Source organism: Phacochoerus africanus, chromosome 2 (genome assembly GCF_016906955.1).
Source record: "Phacochoerus africanus isolate WHEZ1 chromosome 2, ROS_Pafr_v1, whole genome shotgun sequence".
NCBI classification, from domain to species: Eukaryota; Metazoa; Chordata; class Mammalia; order Artiodactyla; family Suidae; genus Phacochoerus; species Phacochoerus africanus.
Window position 1 is genome coordinate 186744605 of NC_062545.1, and position 17044 is coordinate 186761648.

The 17044-nt window shown below is 39.2% G+C and overlaps 1 protein-coding gene and 1 pseudogene across 3 annotated transcripts in view; one reads left to right on the plus strand and one right to left on the minus strand.

The window, feature by feature from the left end:
* Positions 1 to 3196: 3196 nt before the first annotated feature.
* Positions 3197 to 17044, minus strand: part of DLGAP5 (DLG associated protein 5) — a 49510-nt gene continuing 35662 nt past the window's right edge. For 2 of the 3 annotated variants that reach the window (XM_047767397.1, XM_047767398.1), the window contains 6 exons: positions 16818 to 17037; positions 14520 to 14706; positions 11360 to 11420; positions 9734 to 9974; positions 5946 to 5995; positions 3197 to 3736 (listed from right to left, as the gene is read on the minus strand). In XM_047767397.1, coding sequence (XP_047623353.1) covers positions 3596 to 3736; positions 5946 to 5995; positions 9734 to 9974; positions 11360 to 11420; positions 14520 to 14706; positions 16818 to 17037 — 900 coding nt within the window. In that variant the 3' untranslated portion in view covers positions 3197 to 3595. The remainder of the gene's footprint in view (positions 3737 to 5945; positions 5996 to 9733; positions 9975 to 11359; positions 11421 to 14519; positions 14707 to 16817; positions 17038 to 17044) is intronic. The other variant, XM_047767399.1, reaches the window with a different exon arrangement.
* On the plus strand, positions 6114 to 6427 carry LOC125121447 (40S ribosomal protein S27-like; annotated as a pseudogene).

Consider the following 17044-nt stretch of genomic DNA (forward strand, 5'->3'; position numbering starts at 1 on the left):
ATGATTCCTGAGGGCTGCCTACTAGCAGCACTTTCAGCAACTGAAGAAATTTGTCCTTCAATCCTTAGTGGGATGTGAGCAGCACATCACAGCTCACTTCAAAAGGTATGTTAATTCCTTAATCTAACATTCTGGTCTTGACTGTTCTATTCCAATGATGAAATAAAGAATATAATAAGCTATGAGGAAAAGAGGGAATTTGGTTTATTCAAAATTACTTAAATTCTCTGAGCTTTGATTCCTTTGTCTATAAAATGGGTGGTGTAATACATCTTCTATAAAATGGGTTACTGTGACCATTGAATAAATACTGTTTGCAAAGGTGCTGTCATATAGTAGGTCCTCAATAAACAGAAATTCCATTTTTTTTTTTCATTTTTGGAAAGGCTCTTATTCTATTCAGCGTTTTTATTTTTATCTTTAAAGATTTTCTTAATACCTCATAATCTTGTGACACTCTGGCTGTAGGGTATACTGATGGCTGTCAACCCAACACATTCCTTATTTCTTTTTTTTTTTTTTTGTCTTTTACCTTTTTTTTTAGGCCTGCACCCATGGCATATGGAAGTTCCCAGGCTAGGGGCCCAATTGAAGCTGTAGCCGATGGCCTACACCACAGCCACGGCGTCAGATCCTTAACCCACTGAGAGATGCCAGGGATCAAACCTGTGCCCCCATGGATGCTAGTTGGGTTTGTTAACTACTGAGCCAGAACAGGAGTCTACATGCCTTTTCTTTTTTTTTCTTTTTTTTTTTTTGGCTTTTTATCTTTTCTAGGGCCACACCTGCGGCATATGGAGGTTACCAAGCTAGGGATCCAATCAGAGCTGTAGCTGCTGGCGTACACCACAGCCACGGCAGAATCCGAGCTGTGTTTATGACCTATACCACAGCTCACGGTAATGCCGGATCCTTAACCCACTGAGCAAGGCCAGGGATCGAACTCGCAACCTCATGGTTCCTAGTCGGATTCGTTAACCACTGCACCACGATGGAAACTCCACCTTATTGCTTAACAGTCCTGGTTTTATCCAGGTACAATCCCAGATAAAACAGGAAATCATGATTAGTTTAAGCAAACCCCCTACTGATCTACAGATGGAGATGTGGCATTAGTTGGCCTAACCAGAATAAAAGGAAGGACATAACTCTGATTACAACTAGCAGGCATCTTATGACCCTTTAGAGAAGCCAACACCAAGGATGCTAGAGTGAACTATAAACAGACGGTGGTCTTTGATGCCATTATTAATTTGTTGACTGTAAAGTGCCTGAAATCACCCTGACAACTTGTGAAATAATAAAATTCCTTATTTCTGCTCCCCACTATGGGTTAGTGGGTTAAAGATCTGGCTTGTCTCTGTGGAGGCGCTGGTTTGATTCCAGGTGTAGGTTCCCGGCCTGGTGCAGTGGATGAAGGATCCAATGTTGCTGCAACTCTGGCTCGGATTCAACCCCTAGCTAAGGAACTTCCATATGCTGCAGGTGCAACTGAAAAAAAAAAAAATTTCCTTATTGGTAAACCAATTTGAGTATAGTTTACTATTACTTAACAGCCAGAAGCTTTCTAAATGATTCAATAGTACATCTTATTAAACTTACACACAAAAAAATCATGTTTACTGACATTGTTTTATTCTCATCCACTTTATCCTTGAGGGCAAATATTAGTTTACTAATATGTTGCATATTGCTTTATAAAAGGATCTGCTAAGTCTTGGCCTGCTTTGTACTAATTTCTTTTACATGCTCATGGCCCCAGGCCCTTAGAAAATCCTAACTTTTACATAAAATGTTTCTTTGCTCTATATGCCTTGTTTGAATTATCTATTAATGAGTTGTTAAAGCTGATTTTATATTTTGTTAAGACTAGGTATTCTGAGAATATTCTTCTAAGCCAGCACCTTACATAGCTTCCTAACTGCTCACATGGTCTTGATAATAAATACTGTATTTTCCACAAGCCTAACATACTTTCCTTTGACTACAAAAGCAGATGTGCTTTCTTTTCTCATGTGGAAACCCCTAATCTTAAAGGATTATCCATTAAGTTGATGCTTGTTTGATGAATACCTCCAATACTCACCTCCTGTGCAGCAGAAATAAATAGACCCAGATCTGGTTACATGCTTTAGCTACTATGAGTCATCTTGAGTGCTCTGTTATTCTGATTGCTGTCTACTACAATCCTATAGTTAAGAGTTTTATAAAAGAGAAAATATTTCAAATGCATTAAGTGATTGATATAATTCCCTTTAAGGGAATTCCTTCAAAGGTTGTTAGTCAGATCAAGGGGAAAATGACAAGAAAAAGACAAGGATTTAATTAGAACCTCTTATAATTTAACAGTTTGAAACTGCAGCATGTAAACTGATTTCAGAATCCAGAAAGCTTATCTAAAGAAACTCAATATAGAAAATGTAATATGCAGAGCTGCTGAACATCAACAAATCTGAGTCTAGGAGTTCCCGTCATAGCGCAGTGGTTAACGAATCCGACTAGGAACATGAGGTTTTGGGTTCGATCCCTGGCCTTGCTCAGCGGGTTAATGATCCGGCATTGGCCGTGAGCTGTGGTGTAGGTTGCAGACACAGCTCGGATCCCGTGTTGCTGTGGCTCTGGCGTAGGCCGGTGGCTACAGCTCCGATTAGACCCCTAGCCTGGGAACCTCCATATGCTGTGGGAAGCGGCCCTAGAAAAAGGCAAAAAGACAAAACAAACAAACAAACATACAAAAAACAGAGTTCAAATTAAGTATAAAAGAATGCAAATATTTCTTTCAAAGGTTTATATTTTGATTAAACTAAAGAATTTTCATAAGTTCTGAGTAGGTATACTTAACTTTAAGCTTATACATTTTATTTTTTTCTCTTTAGGGCTGCACCTGCAGCATATGGAAGTTCCCATGCTAGGGGCTGAATAAGGAGCTGCAGCTGCCTGCCTACACTGCAGCTTGTGGCAATGCCAGATCCTTACCCCACTGAGAGAGGCCAGGGATTGATTGAACCTGCATCCTCATGGATACTAGTCAGGTTCTCAACCTGAGCCACAATGGGAACTCTGTGTTATTTTCTTTGGCCACATGTGTGGAAGTTTCCGGGCCTGGATCTAACCCCTACCAAAGCAGCAACAACACCAAGTCCTTAACCACCAGGCCACCAGGGAACTCATAAGCTTATACATTTTAAACGAGAGACAAGGCACTAAGTAAATACATTTTTATTCTGCATGGTTAATACACAAAATATCCCAACTACCCTTGAAAAACAGTATCATATCTAAAACACACTTTGATGAATACTGCGTATTAATACAGTACCCAGTAATCCCTTAGTATCTCAGTGGAACTGGCTCCAGGACTCCCCTGACACACACACACAGGGATACCATAATTCGAGAATACTCAAGTCCCGCACAGTAGGCACTCAGTATCCATGGGTTCTACATCTGCACATGGAGGGCCAACTGTATGATGCTATATAAATGTGTTGAAGAGAAGTGAACATAAAGAAAATACATTTTCTTCAACTTTTCAATATTCTAATATATCACAGGATTGATAACATGAAGAAAACACCTGTATTTATTTTTAAATTCAGATTTCTTCTGGTTGTTCTCCACTGAGGGGCCTTAGAGGTGAAAAGGTAATCAGGTTACCACCAAAGGAAATGTGTCTGGTACATTCTTGATGTCTCTTCTCCACCTGAGTGACTGTGTGATTGCAGTTTAGGCCTGGCTAGAGAATAAATGTAGAGAAGTCACTAAGTAACTGTCAAGAGTTTCACCAATTAAGTTTTCAACATTCCAAGTTAACAGTGGGTCAATTAATAACATAAATGACATTTTTGGTACATAATGATAGCATTATTAGTGACAATGATTATGCTACTTTCTAGTGGATCTAATTTCAAATATATAGGTTGTTTTTTTTTTTAATTGACAAGGAATTTTAGGACTATATGCCTTAAAAGATGATTAGTAAAATGTAAGTAGACTAAAGCAACACATGCAGGAGGCATAAAATTGAGGCCATATCCTAAACTACTTATACAGATTCCACAAATCCTAAGCCATATAACTGCATTTACTAGTGTGATTCTACTGGGAACATTTTCTTTGTTCCCTCTCAAGCCCTACCTCAAGTTAAAATGATGCTATAGGCCAAGTAGAAATGTGGGTATAAAATAGTTGGATCCATTTAAAAAAAAATCCAAAAATTGAAATTCTAGTATTTATGGCAGTAGAATATAAATCATAGGGAGACTGAATTATAAGATACTAAGATTTATCAACAAGATAATGTGATAACTGTGAAGCAGTTTTAATCACATTACTAAAAGAGAACACTATGATTCATTTATTTCCAGATTTACTTATCATATATTATCAGAACCAATCATTTAGAGTTCAGATCTGGGGAGAAGATTTAATCAAGTTTATATAAATTAGTCTTATGCTGAAGTCTCTGTCCCTCTAGGTCTCAGTCTATGCTCAAAGGAGGATTAGACCAAGAAAGAACAGTGTGGTCACAGTAACACACCTCATTCTGCTCCTGAGATGCAGGGCAGCTCAGAAAACTGAATACAATACACAAGGCCCTCAAGGAATTAGTGGCACAATGAAGCTAAGCATTCACCAGGATTCATGAGGTTAACAAAAATTGTTGCTACTTGAGCCCACATTTGCCTTAGTGAATATTTTACATGCTTTTTTTTTTTTTTGTCTTTTTGCTATTTTCTTTGGGCCGCTCCCTCGGCATATGGAGGTTCCCAGGCTAGGGGTCAAATCGGAGCTGCAGCCACCGACCTACGCCAGAGCCACAGCAACGCGGGATCCGAGCCATGTCTGCAACCTACACCACAGCTCACGGCAACGCCGGATCGTTAACCCACTGAGCAAGGGCAGGGACTGAACCCGCAACCTCATGGTTCCCAGTCGGATTCGTTAACCACTGCGCCACGACGGGAACTCCTATTTTACATTCTGAATTAGCAAACCAAGGTCATCCTGATTCATTTTAGAAACTGACTGTGGAAAATTTCAAGGTAAGGCTGTAAAACAGAGTTGTGACCCTGGTTACATGTTAGAATCGCCTGATGAAGGTCCTAATCCAGATCACTGAAATAAAAAATATATGGGAGTAGGGCTGAAAACCAACACCATCAGCACTCAGTAGGCAAGAGAGCCCTACTCCATTCGTGCCACAGTGCCAGCATCCATGAACATGACCCAGACAGTTCTGCCTAAGAGGGAATTTGTGGTCAATGAGGGAAGTAAATTCCTGAAATTATAATATGTTTTTTTAGGAACAAGGTATCATCTATTCATATTATAATCTTCATAAGAGATTAAATGTGTGTGCTGTGCACATTGTGCACCTATGCCTGTATAGAAATTAACATTCATGAGATGAGATCTTTTATAGGAAGACTTCACAGATGGGCTGATGTTTGAACTAGATTTGGAAGCAAAAAGTCACCAAAAGGAAAGGCTGGAGAACTTCCAAAGAGAATAGCAGGACTCAAATATAGTAATGTAAAAGAATAATCAATGATGGCTGAAAGTAGAATGGACATTATCTCCCCAACTGTATGCTTCAAAAGTGTAGAAACGTTGCCATCTATTTTGCTTGCATTACTGACAAATACCCAGCATAATCCAAGCTACATATTAGATATTCAAGTATTCAACCAATTTGTCAAAAATTTGATACATAAATCATACGGAGAATTAAATCTTCAGAGTTTAATACTAAAGCATACTATAATAAAGTATATAAACAGTTCTCATTTTGAGAAAAAAATGAATAAAAGTGGATTTCAGAGTAAATAAAACAATGACAAAACGTAGATTTTAAACTAGGCACACAAATTGAAAAGCAATAATCATTTTATAAAATAAATCCAGAATATAAAGAACTTTTCAGATAAAGTTGGAAAACTTACTGAATCAAGGAGATGGCATTCAGTAGTGAGACTTTTATTGTCAAAGAGTACTGAAAAACAAAATTTGTTTGCATTTTAAATGATTTTGTTTAAAATAATTTTTAACTTTGTAAGAAATATTCTCGCACTTAAGGGTGGCTAGAGTCTTTCTGGCAGTGATGACCTCCCCATGAGAACACGCCTCTTGCAAAGGATTTCCTCCATCCCTCTCCAGAAGAAAAGACGACACACAAGAAGTGTCTGGTGCAGAGCCCCATTCCTATGTTATGGATGTGAAAGGCCCAGGATGCTATAAAATCAGTCTTTAGCCATGCACAAACAGTATTTTTGTATGCTAGCTACTCACTGTCCTCTGCTAACCCACAGAAGGAAAAGGCCGGCTCACAGAAGGATGCTCCTTCAGGTGGAAGCAGCACTTAAAAGCACCCTGAATCAAGATGAATGGAAAACCATCCCAATAAAAACACTACACACACTTTGGAGACACACACACACGCAAAGGTTGTTAGAGATGAACAAAGCCTTGAAAGGTATGAAAATTTCCATGTATCAAATGCTAAGAAAAATATGAGTCATTTCATGCTAGCACAATTTTTTTTTTTTTAAAGGCCATACCCGAGGCACATGGAGGTTCCCACGCTAGGGGGTGAATAAGAGTTGTAGCTTCTGGCCTACACCACAGCCACAGCAACTTGGGATCACAGCCATGTCTGCAACCTACACCACAGCTCACAGCAATGCTGGATCATTAATCCATTGAGTGAGGCCAGGGATCAAACCCGCATCCTCATGGATACTAGTTGGGTTTGTTAACCACTAAGCCATTATGGGAACTCCCTACTATCACATTTTTTAACTGTAGTTAAATTATCTTTGAAACTTCTCATCCTTAATTTCAGTATCAAAAGAATCTACTATAGGAGTTCCCTGATGGCCAAGTGGTTAGGATTTGGTCCTTTCACTGCTGTGGCCCTGGGTTCAATCTCTGGTCTTGGACAGGAACTTCTGGAATCTGCAGATGTGCACCCCTAGCCCCCTGCCCCAAAACAAGTCTTGTATAAACAAATATCATGCTTGTAACTTAATTTAATTTTTTTGGGGGGTGCACTCATGGCATTTGGAATCTCCCAGGCCAAGGATTGAACCTACACCACAACAGTGACAATGCTGACACTTAACCTGCTGTACCACAAGGGAACTCCTCACGCTTGTAATTAAAATGTACCCAAAAGATGCTAGTAGCACAAAATAGCTGGAGTGCATTAAATATCTGGCCAAGATTATGTTTATTTTGCCCTAGGCCCCAGTCAGAATAGCACCATGGAGTAGCAGGTGAAATCATCACACATTGTAACAAAAATACAAGAGCTATTTCCTGTTGAAGAACAACTGCAACAAAGTAGGTAGGAATAGGGATTAGGGAAGAAAAATAATGTATTTTAAAGAAAGGTTTGAGGACGTTTAATGGAAAAGAAGAGAACTTAAAACACTCCAAGGAATTTCTCTATTTCTGAGTCTCCACAAATAATGAAGGATCCAAAGAGAGCACAGTAGAAGGAATGGAGCTCACCTTTCCTCATGAAAACACCAAAATTACAAACAGTTGCTGATAAATCACATCAACAAAACAGACTGGGAGCTACCAAAAAAGATATCTTACACCCAAAGACAAAGAAGAAGCCATATCAAGACGGTAGGAGAGGCACTTACAGAAACACTTGGGGACTAAACAACATGCTACCAAACAACCAATCGGTCACTGAAAGAATCCTGAGAAAGAAAAATGGAGGTAGGTAGTTCCCGTTGTGGCTCAGTAGTTAACAAATCCGACTAGGAGCCCTGAGGTTTCAGGTTTGATCCATGGCCTTGCTCAGTGGGTTATGGATCTGGTGTTGCAGTGAGCTGTGGTGTAGGTTGCAGACACAGCTTGGATCCTGCATTTCTGTGGCTCTGGCATAGGCCGGCGGCTACAGCTCCAATTCGACCTCTAGTCTAGGAACCTCCATATGCCATGGGAACGGCCCAAGAAATGGCAAAAAGACAAAAAAAAAGAAAAACGGGGCTGGAGGAATCAAGCTCCCTGGCTTCAGACTATACTATAAAGCTACACTCATCAAAACAGCATGGTACTGGCACAAAAACTGAAATAAATAGATCAATGGTACAGGACAGAAAGTCAAGAAATAAACCCATGTACCTATGGTCAACTAATCTACAACAAAGGAGGCAAGAATACACAATAGAGAAAAGACAGCCCCTTCAATAAGTGGTGCTGGGAAAACTGGAGAGCTACATGTAAAAGAATGAAATTAGACATAACATGATACACAAAAATAAACTCAAAATGGATTAAAATCTAAATATAAGACTGGATACTATAAAACTCTTAGGGGAAAACACAAGCTGAACGCTTTCTGACATAAACCACAGCAATTACCTTCTCAGATCCACCTCCTAGAGTAATGACAAAAAAAATTAACAAACAAAAAAACAAATGGGACCTAATTAAACATTTTTACACAGCAAAGGACACCCTAGACAAAATGAAAGACAACTCACAGGATGGAGAAAATATTTGCAAATAAAGCTCATGACAAGGGATTAAGCTCCAAAATACATAAACACCACCTGCAGCTCAATATCAAAAAAACAGCTCCATCAAAAAATGGGCAGAAGATCTAAACAGATATTTCTCCAAAGAAGACATACGGACGGCCAAAAAAACACATGAAAATATGTTCAACATCATTCATTATTAGAGAAATGCCAATCAAAACTACTAAAGTGTACCACCTTACACCAGCCAGAATGGCCATCAACCCAAAAGTCTACAAATAATAAATGCTGGAAAGGGTGTTGGTGGGAATGTAAATTGGTGCAACCACTATGGAAAACAGTATGGCGGTTCCTCAAAAAACTGAAAATAGAAATACTTATGACCCAGCAATCTACTCCTGGGCATCTATCCAAAGAAAACCATGACTCAGAAAGATACATGTATCCCAATGTTCACTGCAGCACTATATACAATAGCCAAGACATGGAAGCAACCTAAATGTCCACTGACAGAGGAGTGGATAAGGAAGATGTGGTACATATAAACAATGGAATATTACTCAGTCATAAGAAAGAATGAAATAATGGTATTTGAAGCAACTTAGGTGGACCTAGAAAGTCTCATGCTAAGTGAAGTTAGACAGTTGGAGATAAACATCATATAATACCACTTACACATGGAATCTAAAAAAAAGGATGCAATGAACTTATTTGCAGAACAGAAACAGACTCACAGACTTGAAAAAACTTATGGTTTCTAAAGGGGACAGGTAGAGAGTAGGGAGGGGTAGTAGACTGGGGGTTTGCAATGGAAACATTCTAAAATTAGGTTGTGACGATGGTTGTACAATGATAAATAAGTATAAAATTCACTGAATTAAAAAAACAAAAAAGATTTTATATATATATAAAACAATGAATGATTATATATATATAAAATAATGAATAATATATATATAGAACTAATAAAGGTTCCCAAATAGTTAGGTCTAATGTAAAATGCTACTGACATCCAATGCAGATTACTGATTTTTAATAGGTTTATCTCAAAAGGTGTGGGGTGGAGAGTAGGGTACTAAAATAAAAACTAATTCTCATAAGATATTTACTGCAAGTATCCAATTTTTCAACCTTCGTTCTTAGAAACTGTATCTTGAAATGTTTGTAATAATCTATAGTCCAAGTTCATTTATTTAACAAAGCCACATTTAAATACATTAAAAAGACTTTACCTGACTGAGAAATTTTTGTTTCCTCTTCCAGTGAGACATTTTTTTGTGATGGTGTATTTTTTTCAGGGGTAGTCATCAAAATATCCTCTGATGTAACTGAATTTACTTCTATTCCTTCCACATCTGAAATTTCTTCCTTTTTGTTAGTGTTAACATCATCTGCCACTTTGCCAGCAAGGAGAGCCCAACTCATTCTTTCACTGGGTAAACAATCTATCTCAAAGTTTATCTTATTTACATCCTGGAAGTAAAAATGGTTATTAATTATCCAAAATTGAAATAAACATGTCTTATTGCTATTAAAAGTAAGAAATAACAGAAGGATAGCATTCTGAGCACAAGCTAAAGAACACTGTAAATCCTACTAACTTGCTTCTTGAACAATTAGATCAGATAATACTATAGCAATAGTATAACTGAAGCATAGTTTCTCAGTAAGTACCAGAGAAACTTCAGTGCAGAGATTGGCAAACACTTCATGTGAAGGGCCAAGATGATCCCTGAACAACATTGGTTTGAACTATGAGGGTCTACTTATATGCAGAATTTTTTCAGTGTTAGAACTACAGTACTACTTGATCTGCAGTTGATCAAATCCACAGATGCAGAACCGCAAATATGGAAGAACCAAGTATAAAGGTGAACCAACTTTAAGTTGTACGTGGATTTTGGACTTTGGAAAGGGTTAGTGCCTCTTGCCATTGTTCAAGAGTCAACTCTAAATGTTTTAGTCTTTGTGAGCTAAAGAGTCTCTGCCACCATCACCGAACACTCTACCATTCTATTTCCCAAGTAGCCAGATAAAACAAATGATTACGGCTGTGGTACCATAAAACTTTATTTACAAAAATAATCTTTTTTTTTTGTCTTTTGTCTTTTTTTGTTGTTTTTGTTGTTGCTATTTCTTGGGCCGCTCCTGCAGCATATGGAGGTTCCCAAGCTAGGGGTTGAATCGGAGCTGTAGCCACCGGCCTACGCCAGAGCCACAGCAATGTGGGATCCGAGCCGTGTCTGCAACCTACACCACAGCTCACGGCAACGCCGGATCGTTAACCCACTGAGCAAGGGCAGGGACCGAACCTGCAACCTCATGGTTCCTAGTTGGATTCGTTAACCACTGCGCCACGATGGGAACTCCTACAAAAATAATCTTGATGTGAGTTGACATACAAATTGGCACTATGATTTCAAACAAACCAAAGGCCTTTGAGGAGTTACCGTCGTGGCACAGTAGTTAACGAATCCGACTAGGAACCATGAGGTTGCGGGTTCGATCCCTGGCATTGCTCAGTGGGTTAAGGATCCTGTGTTGCCGTGAGCTGTGGTGTAACTCGCAGACACGGCCCGGATCCCATGTTGCTGTGGCTCTGGTGTAGGCCGGTGGCTACAGTTCCGATTGGACCCCTAACCTGGGAACCTCTACATGCCACGGGAGCAGCCCTAGGAAAGGCAAAAAACAAAACAAACAAAAACCCAAAAAGCAAAGGTCTTTGTAGCAAGAACTATCATTTTATATGACTGATTTAGATTTCCAATGGAAATTGTGGGGGTTATTTATGGAGTTACTATACACAATGATATAAACAGATAACATTATGGGCTTAGCTATTGCACAGTAGGACTTACATGGTTTACTTCAATTAAATTTTGTAATCCAGGACACTTAGTATCTTTCACTATGCTCTTCCTGAAAAAGAAAAAAAGCAGCATTGTACTCAGATAATTAAATATATTGCTATTTTTTGACTTGTGTTTTGAGACTTTTATGCATCAAAGATGTAGCCTCATCCAAGATCAAGCCTGATACAAATAGATTAGTTCTGGACAATAGCTACTGCTGGATGGCCTTACAAACCAAACATATTTTTTTCTCAGAAAGCTCATAAACCTGGTCCCATGCTGGTCAGTCCACTGGCAATCTTTTGAACCTCGGCCAAATCCAGAGCCATATAGTAGGATAAGTTAGGATAAAGCTGACATCTGGGGGATTGAAGCAACAACTCAATTATTGTATAGCTGGAGTTGGCTATATTTACTTGTTAGTTTTAGCACAATATATTCTAATCCTAAAGTTTTTAACTTGCATTTTATTAGAAATCTCTCTCAACCTCTTGGAGTTTTTTTTTTTTTTTTTTTAATATATGCTATTTTTCTGGTTTTCAGGTTCAGTTTGCCCACATTGTACAAAGTAGTTTATTTGTAAAATGCTCTTTCAGGGCTATTTTTGAACATCAAGTAAAAAAGTTTTTATGAGTACTTGCAATATCATTTAAATACAATTTTGGATCTTCAAGATAATGAACTACGGGATATACAAAGTAAAATAACTTGCATTTAAGAAACGACAGTAAGGAGTTCCCACTACGACTCGGCAGTCAGTTAAGAACTTGACTAGTATCAATGAGGATACTGGTTTGATCCCTGGCTTCAGTTGCTGCAAGCTGTGGTGTGAGTCACAGATGTGGCTCAGGTCTGGTGTTGCTACTGTGGCTTTGGCATAGGCCTGCAGCTCTGATTCAACCCCTAGCCTAGGCACTTCCATATGCCACAGGTGTAATCTTAAGAAAAAAAAAAAGACAATAAATTGGTATTCTATAACCCATAGATTTCTAAAACACCTAAAATATTTTTGTCTCCATAAAGGCTAAAAATTAGATTTTTTCTTTTTTTTCCCCCTGGCTGTGTGTGCCCATGATATGTGGAATTTCCCAGGCCAGGGACTGAAACCACACCACAGGAGAGATCCAAGCCACTGAAGTGACAACACTGGATCCTTAACCCACTGCTCCATAAAAGAACCCCTGAAAAGTAGAAATCTTGAAACATGTTCCATGGGATATTTAAGAACAAAGACTTTCATTTGTTTCCCCTATTTCAATTCACACGTGTTCTTTATTTTTGGACAGCCTTGTCTGCTACATTGACTCAATAGTCAATGCTGTCCCACCTCCAGATTAATAGTTAAGTCCAATAGTACTCTTTTGGCTCCAGACTACAATTTGATTTTCTACTTTGTCTTTTTCCTATCATATTTTTGGTATATTTACATGTCATGAACAAGAACTAAGGACTATATTGGTAATTTTGATGCACATTTGCAGAGGCAGTACTATGTAGCAGAAAGAATGCAGTCAGCATCCACTCTCAACAACTGTAAGCTGACCTGGATAAGTTACTAACTTTTCAGGTTTTCTCATTTTTGAAAGACAGGGATCTTGCACCTCACATGGTTGTTCTGAGGTTAAATGAGATAGTAGGATCATATGATAGGAACTTAGAACCATGCCCAGCCCATAATAATTGTTCAGTACACATTAGCTACCTCTTTCTGCTCTGCCATCTGTCAAGTCAGCAATCTCAAGGTATCTTCTATAAAGCCTGGTACAGAATGCCCACCTCTCAATAACTCTGGGGAGGTCTCAGCACTATTTTATAGATAATCAAACAGAAGCTAAGTGAGTTAAGAAAACTTGTACCTAAGTTACATAGAAGGTTGTACAGCTGGTTTTGAGCTCAGATCTGTCAAGCAATAAATTGCAGGACTGTTGAGCTTCTTCTTAGTTCTGTAGAATTTAGTTTGCCTATCCAAATATGGCCATTTACCAATCTGGAATCTTAAGCATTAATTTCCTCATTTATGAAACGGAAGTATTGGGGAGTTCCCATTGTGGTGCAGTGGAAAGGAATCCAACTAGTATTCATGAGGATTCGGGTTTGATTCCTGGCCTTCTTCAGTGGGTCAGGGATTGGTGTTGCTGTGAACTATGGTGTATGTAGGTCACAGATGTGGCTTGCCTGTGTTGCTGTGGCAGTGGTGTAGGCCAGCAGCTGCAGCTCTCAATTCCACCCCTAGCCTGGGAACTTCCAAATGCCATGGGTGTAGCCCTAAAAAGCAAAAAAGAGTTCCTATTGTGGTTCAGTGACAATGAACCCAACTAGAATTCATGAGGACTTCAATTCGATCCCTGGCCCTGCTCAGTGGGTTGAGAGAATCCAGCATTGCTGTGGCTGTGGTGTAGGCTGGCAGCTGTAGCTCCAGTTCAAGCCATAGCCTGGGAACTTCCATAAACTGCACGTGAAAGAAAGAAAGGAAGAAAGAAAGAGAGTGAGTTCCTGTTGTGGCGCAGCAGAAACAAATCTGACTAGGAACCATGAGGTTGTGGGTTTGATCCCTGGCCTCGCTCAGTGGGTTCAGGATCTGGCGTTGCTGTGAGCTGTGGTGTAGGACACAGACATGGCTCGGATCTGGCATTGCTGTGGCTCTGGCGTAGGCCAGCAGCAAAAGCTCTGATTAGACCCCTAGCCTGCGAACGTCCATATGCCACTGGTGCAGTCCTAAAAAGACGAGAAAGAAAGAGCAGTATTGCCCCTATGTTACAGGGTCATTGTGAAATTTAATAATATATATCTTGAATATTTAACCAAGTTAACAATCTGAAATGGTATTTAATGTCTCCATCTGTTAAACTCTTACTAATAACACATGAAATAAATACCTGTTTTCAGGAGTTCCCGTCGTGGCGCAGTGGTTAACGAATCCAACTGGGAACCATGAGGTTGCGGGTTCGGTCCCTGCCCTTGCTCAGTGGGTTAACGATCCGGCGTTGCCGTGAGCTGTGGTGTAGGTTGCAGACGCGTTGCTGTGGCTCTGGCTCAGGCTGGTGGCTACAGCTCCGATTCGATCCCTAGCCTGGGAACCTCCATATGCCACGTGAGCGGCCCAAGAAATGGCAAAAAGACCAAAAAAAAAAAAAAAAGAATAGCTATTTAAAAAAAAAAAAAATACCTGTTTTCAGGAATATTTGAAATCAAAGTCTTATCAATATGTTCACTTTTGGGACTCTGAGGATGAGGATTCTCTGGTGATGTTGTAGTTTGTTTCAGAAGACCCATCTCAGCCCTGCCCTCAGCCACAGCTTTGCTGACAGACTTAGGTGTTCCCAGTCTTTGAGAAAGACGTTCAGAAGAAAGTCCTAGAAGATTAGAGAAATCATCTCAATAGCAAAAAGCTTTCATTCATTTTTTATTGTAACTGGAAAGACAGTGCAAATTCTTCCTATTCTCCTACCAATTAGCCTCTTTTCCTGTAAAACAATGTTTGTTAAAGTCAAATGCTTGGGACTTTGCATTAAAGCTAGTACTGAATGCATACGTTAAACTGCTTCCTCTTGACATCCCACTACTAAAACAGTAACAAAGATAATTTTGAAAGGTAGAACATACAAGGACTAGCATTCTTTTTTTTAAGGTTATTTTTTGAAATATAATTTTCAAGGACAAAGGGAACTAAAAAAAGACAACAAAACCGAGAAATTTTTGGAAGCATAATGTAGATGGATGAGTGGGATATTACTTGGTAGACCCAAGAAAATTAATCCTAGGAGTTCCCATTGTGGCTCAGCAGTTAACAAACCTGACTAGCATCCATGAGGACTCGGGTTCGATCCCTGGCCTTGATCAATGGGTTAAGGATCTGGCATTGCTGTGAGCTGCAGTGTAGGTCGCAGATGAGGCTCAGATCCCGCATTACTGTGGTTTTGGCATAGGCCATTGGCTATAGCTCTGATTGGACCCCTAGCCTGGGAACATCCATATGCTGCAGCTGCGGCCCTAAAAAGGGGGGTGGGGAATGAGAAAGAGCTCTTGGGAATTAACATGAGAGCCAACAGGAAAGTTGAAGAAATTCAGGAAGTAGAAGAAAATGACAAGTATAGCAAAGAATAATAGAAAATAGTCCAATTACCAGGGGAAAAATACATGTTTCTGAAAGAAAGAGCAGAGAGAACCAAGGATTGTAAAGCAAAGGAACAATTCAAGAAAAAAAATCCTCTACCTTGTTTAGAGGGGACCATAAATAACACACTAAGACTCCTTTAGGCATTCGAAGTAGTTGCCTTTAGGAAGTGACAAATGGGATGAGAAGAGCCTTCTTGGGGGACTTCTGTTTTGTGTTGCCTCATATAAACTATGTGTTCTATAACTAAAACAATTTCAAAAGGATCAATTTTGGTCAAAAACCATGATCTCTCTACTCATAAGTGCCAAGATGGGTGTATAACAGACAGCAATGAGCTCATAATCGTAGAAACCACTAGGATTCTTGTGGAGTAAATCGCAAGGAGCCATGTCATAGCAGTGAGGTGATTCCTGGGTGTCCATGGAGGTACAGCTGCTTAGAGGAAAGGAAACAACCCAAAACCACAAACTAAAATATCTAAATTGACAGGGAGGTGATAAAATAGTTGAGGTCACAGATTTACATTTGAATGTGAATATTAGACAGCAAATCAAGTTTATTGTCAAATATCTTCCTAGTGGACCCCATTAAATAATAGGGAAAAAAATCTCTTCTGCTGATTAGTACTTAAAGAGGACATAGCCCCTTTCTCCTTGAAAATAAACATCTAGCACTTAAAGCACTGACAAAAGTATTGACAAAAGTATCTACCAAAATTAAGAAACACATTACTTCAATATGACCTCTCATCCAACAGCTTATATGCAAATAATTTCAATCTAAGTAAATAAATTGAAAAATAGAGCCAGAGTTACAAAAGACCTTAGGATTCCTGAAGAATAATTTCCTAAAGTATTAAAACTAGTTATATTGGAATATTTTAAAATTAGGAAATTGGTATATTTACTACACTTCAAAAAGATGAAGAGAAAAAAAAATTTTTTTGCCCCCCCCCTCCCCTTTTTTTTAGGGCTGCACCCGCAGCATATGGAAATTCCAAAGCTATGGGTCGAATCTGAGCTGCAGCTGCCAGCCTACACCACAGCCACAGCAACTTGGGATCCGAGCTGCATTTGCGACCTATACCACAGCTCATGGCAACACAGGATCCCCGACCCGCTGAGGCCAGGGATCGAACCTGCATCCTTATAGATAATAGTCAGGTTCATTACCACTGAGCCACAACAGGAACTGGAAAATTTTTAATATAAATGAAAATTAAACCAAACCCACCTTCCATAAGCTATTTCTCAGAAATCACAGAAAGCATATAAACCTTCATGTGAAAACTTATTTTTCACCTCTTACCTATTCAACCCAAATATTAGTCTCAGCAGAAAAACTAACCTGAGAATGATTTAACAGGACTTTCAATTCTGAAAAATCCAGCATCAAACACTATTTTATCAACTTCCTTTGGCATGGCAGAGGCTGCCGCCTCAGCATGTTCTTCCTGCTTAATTCTCTCTCTCATTTTGTTTTTTATGGCAGCCAGGCGATTTCTAGCTGCAAGTCTTCCACCATCATCTGGTTTGGGTTTACTTGCTGTACCTGAGACAAGTTTTTTCTGTGAA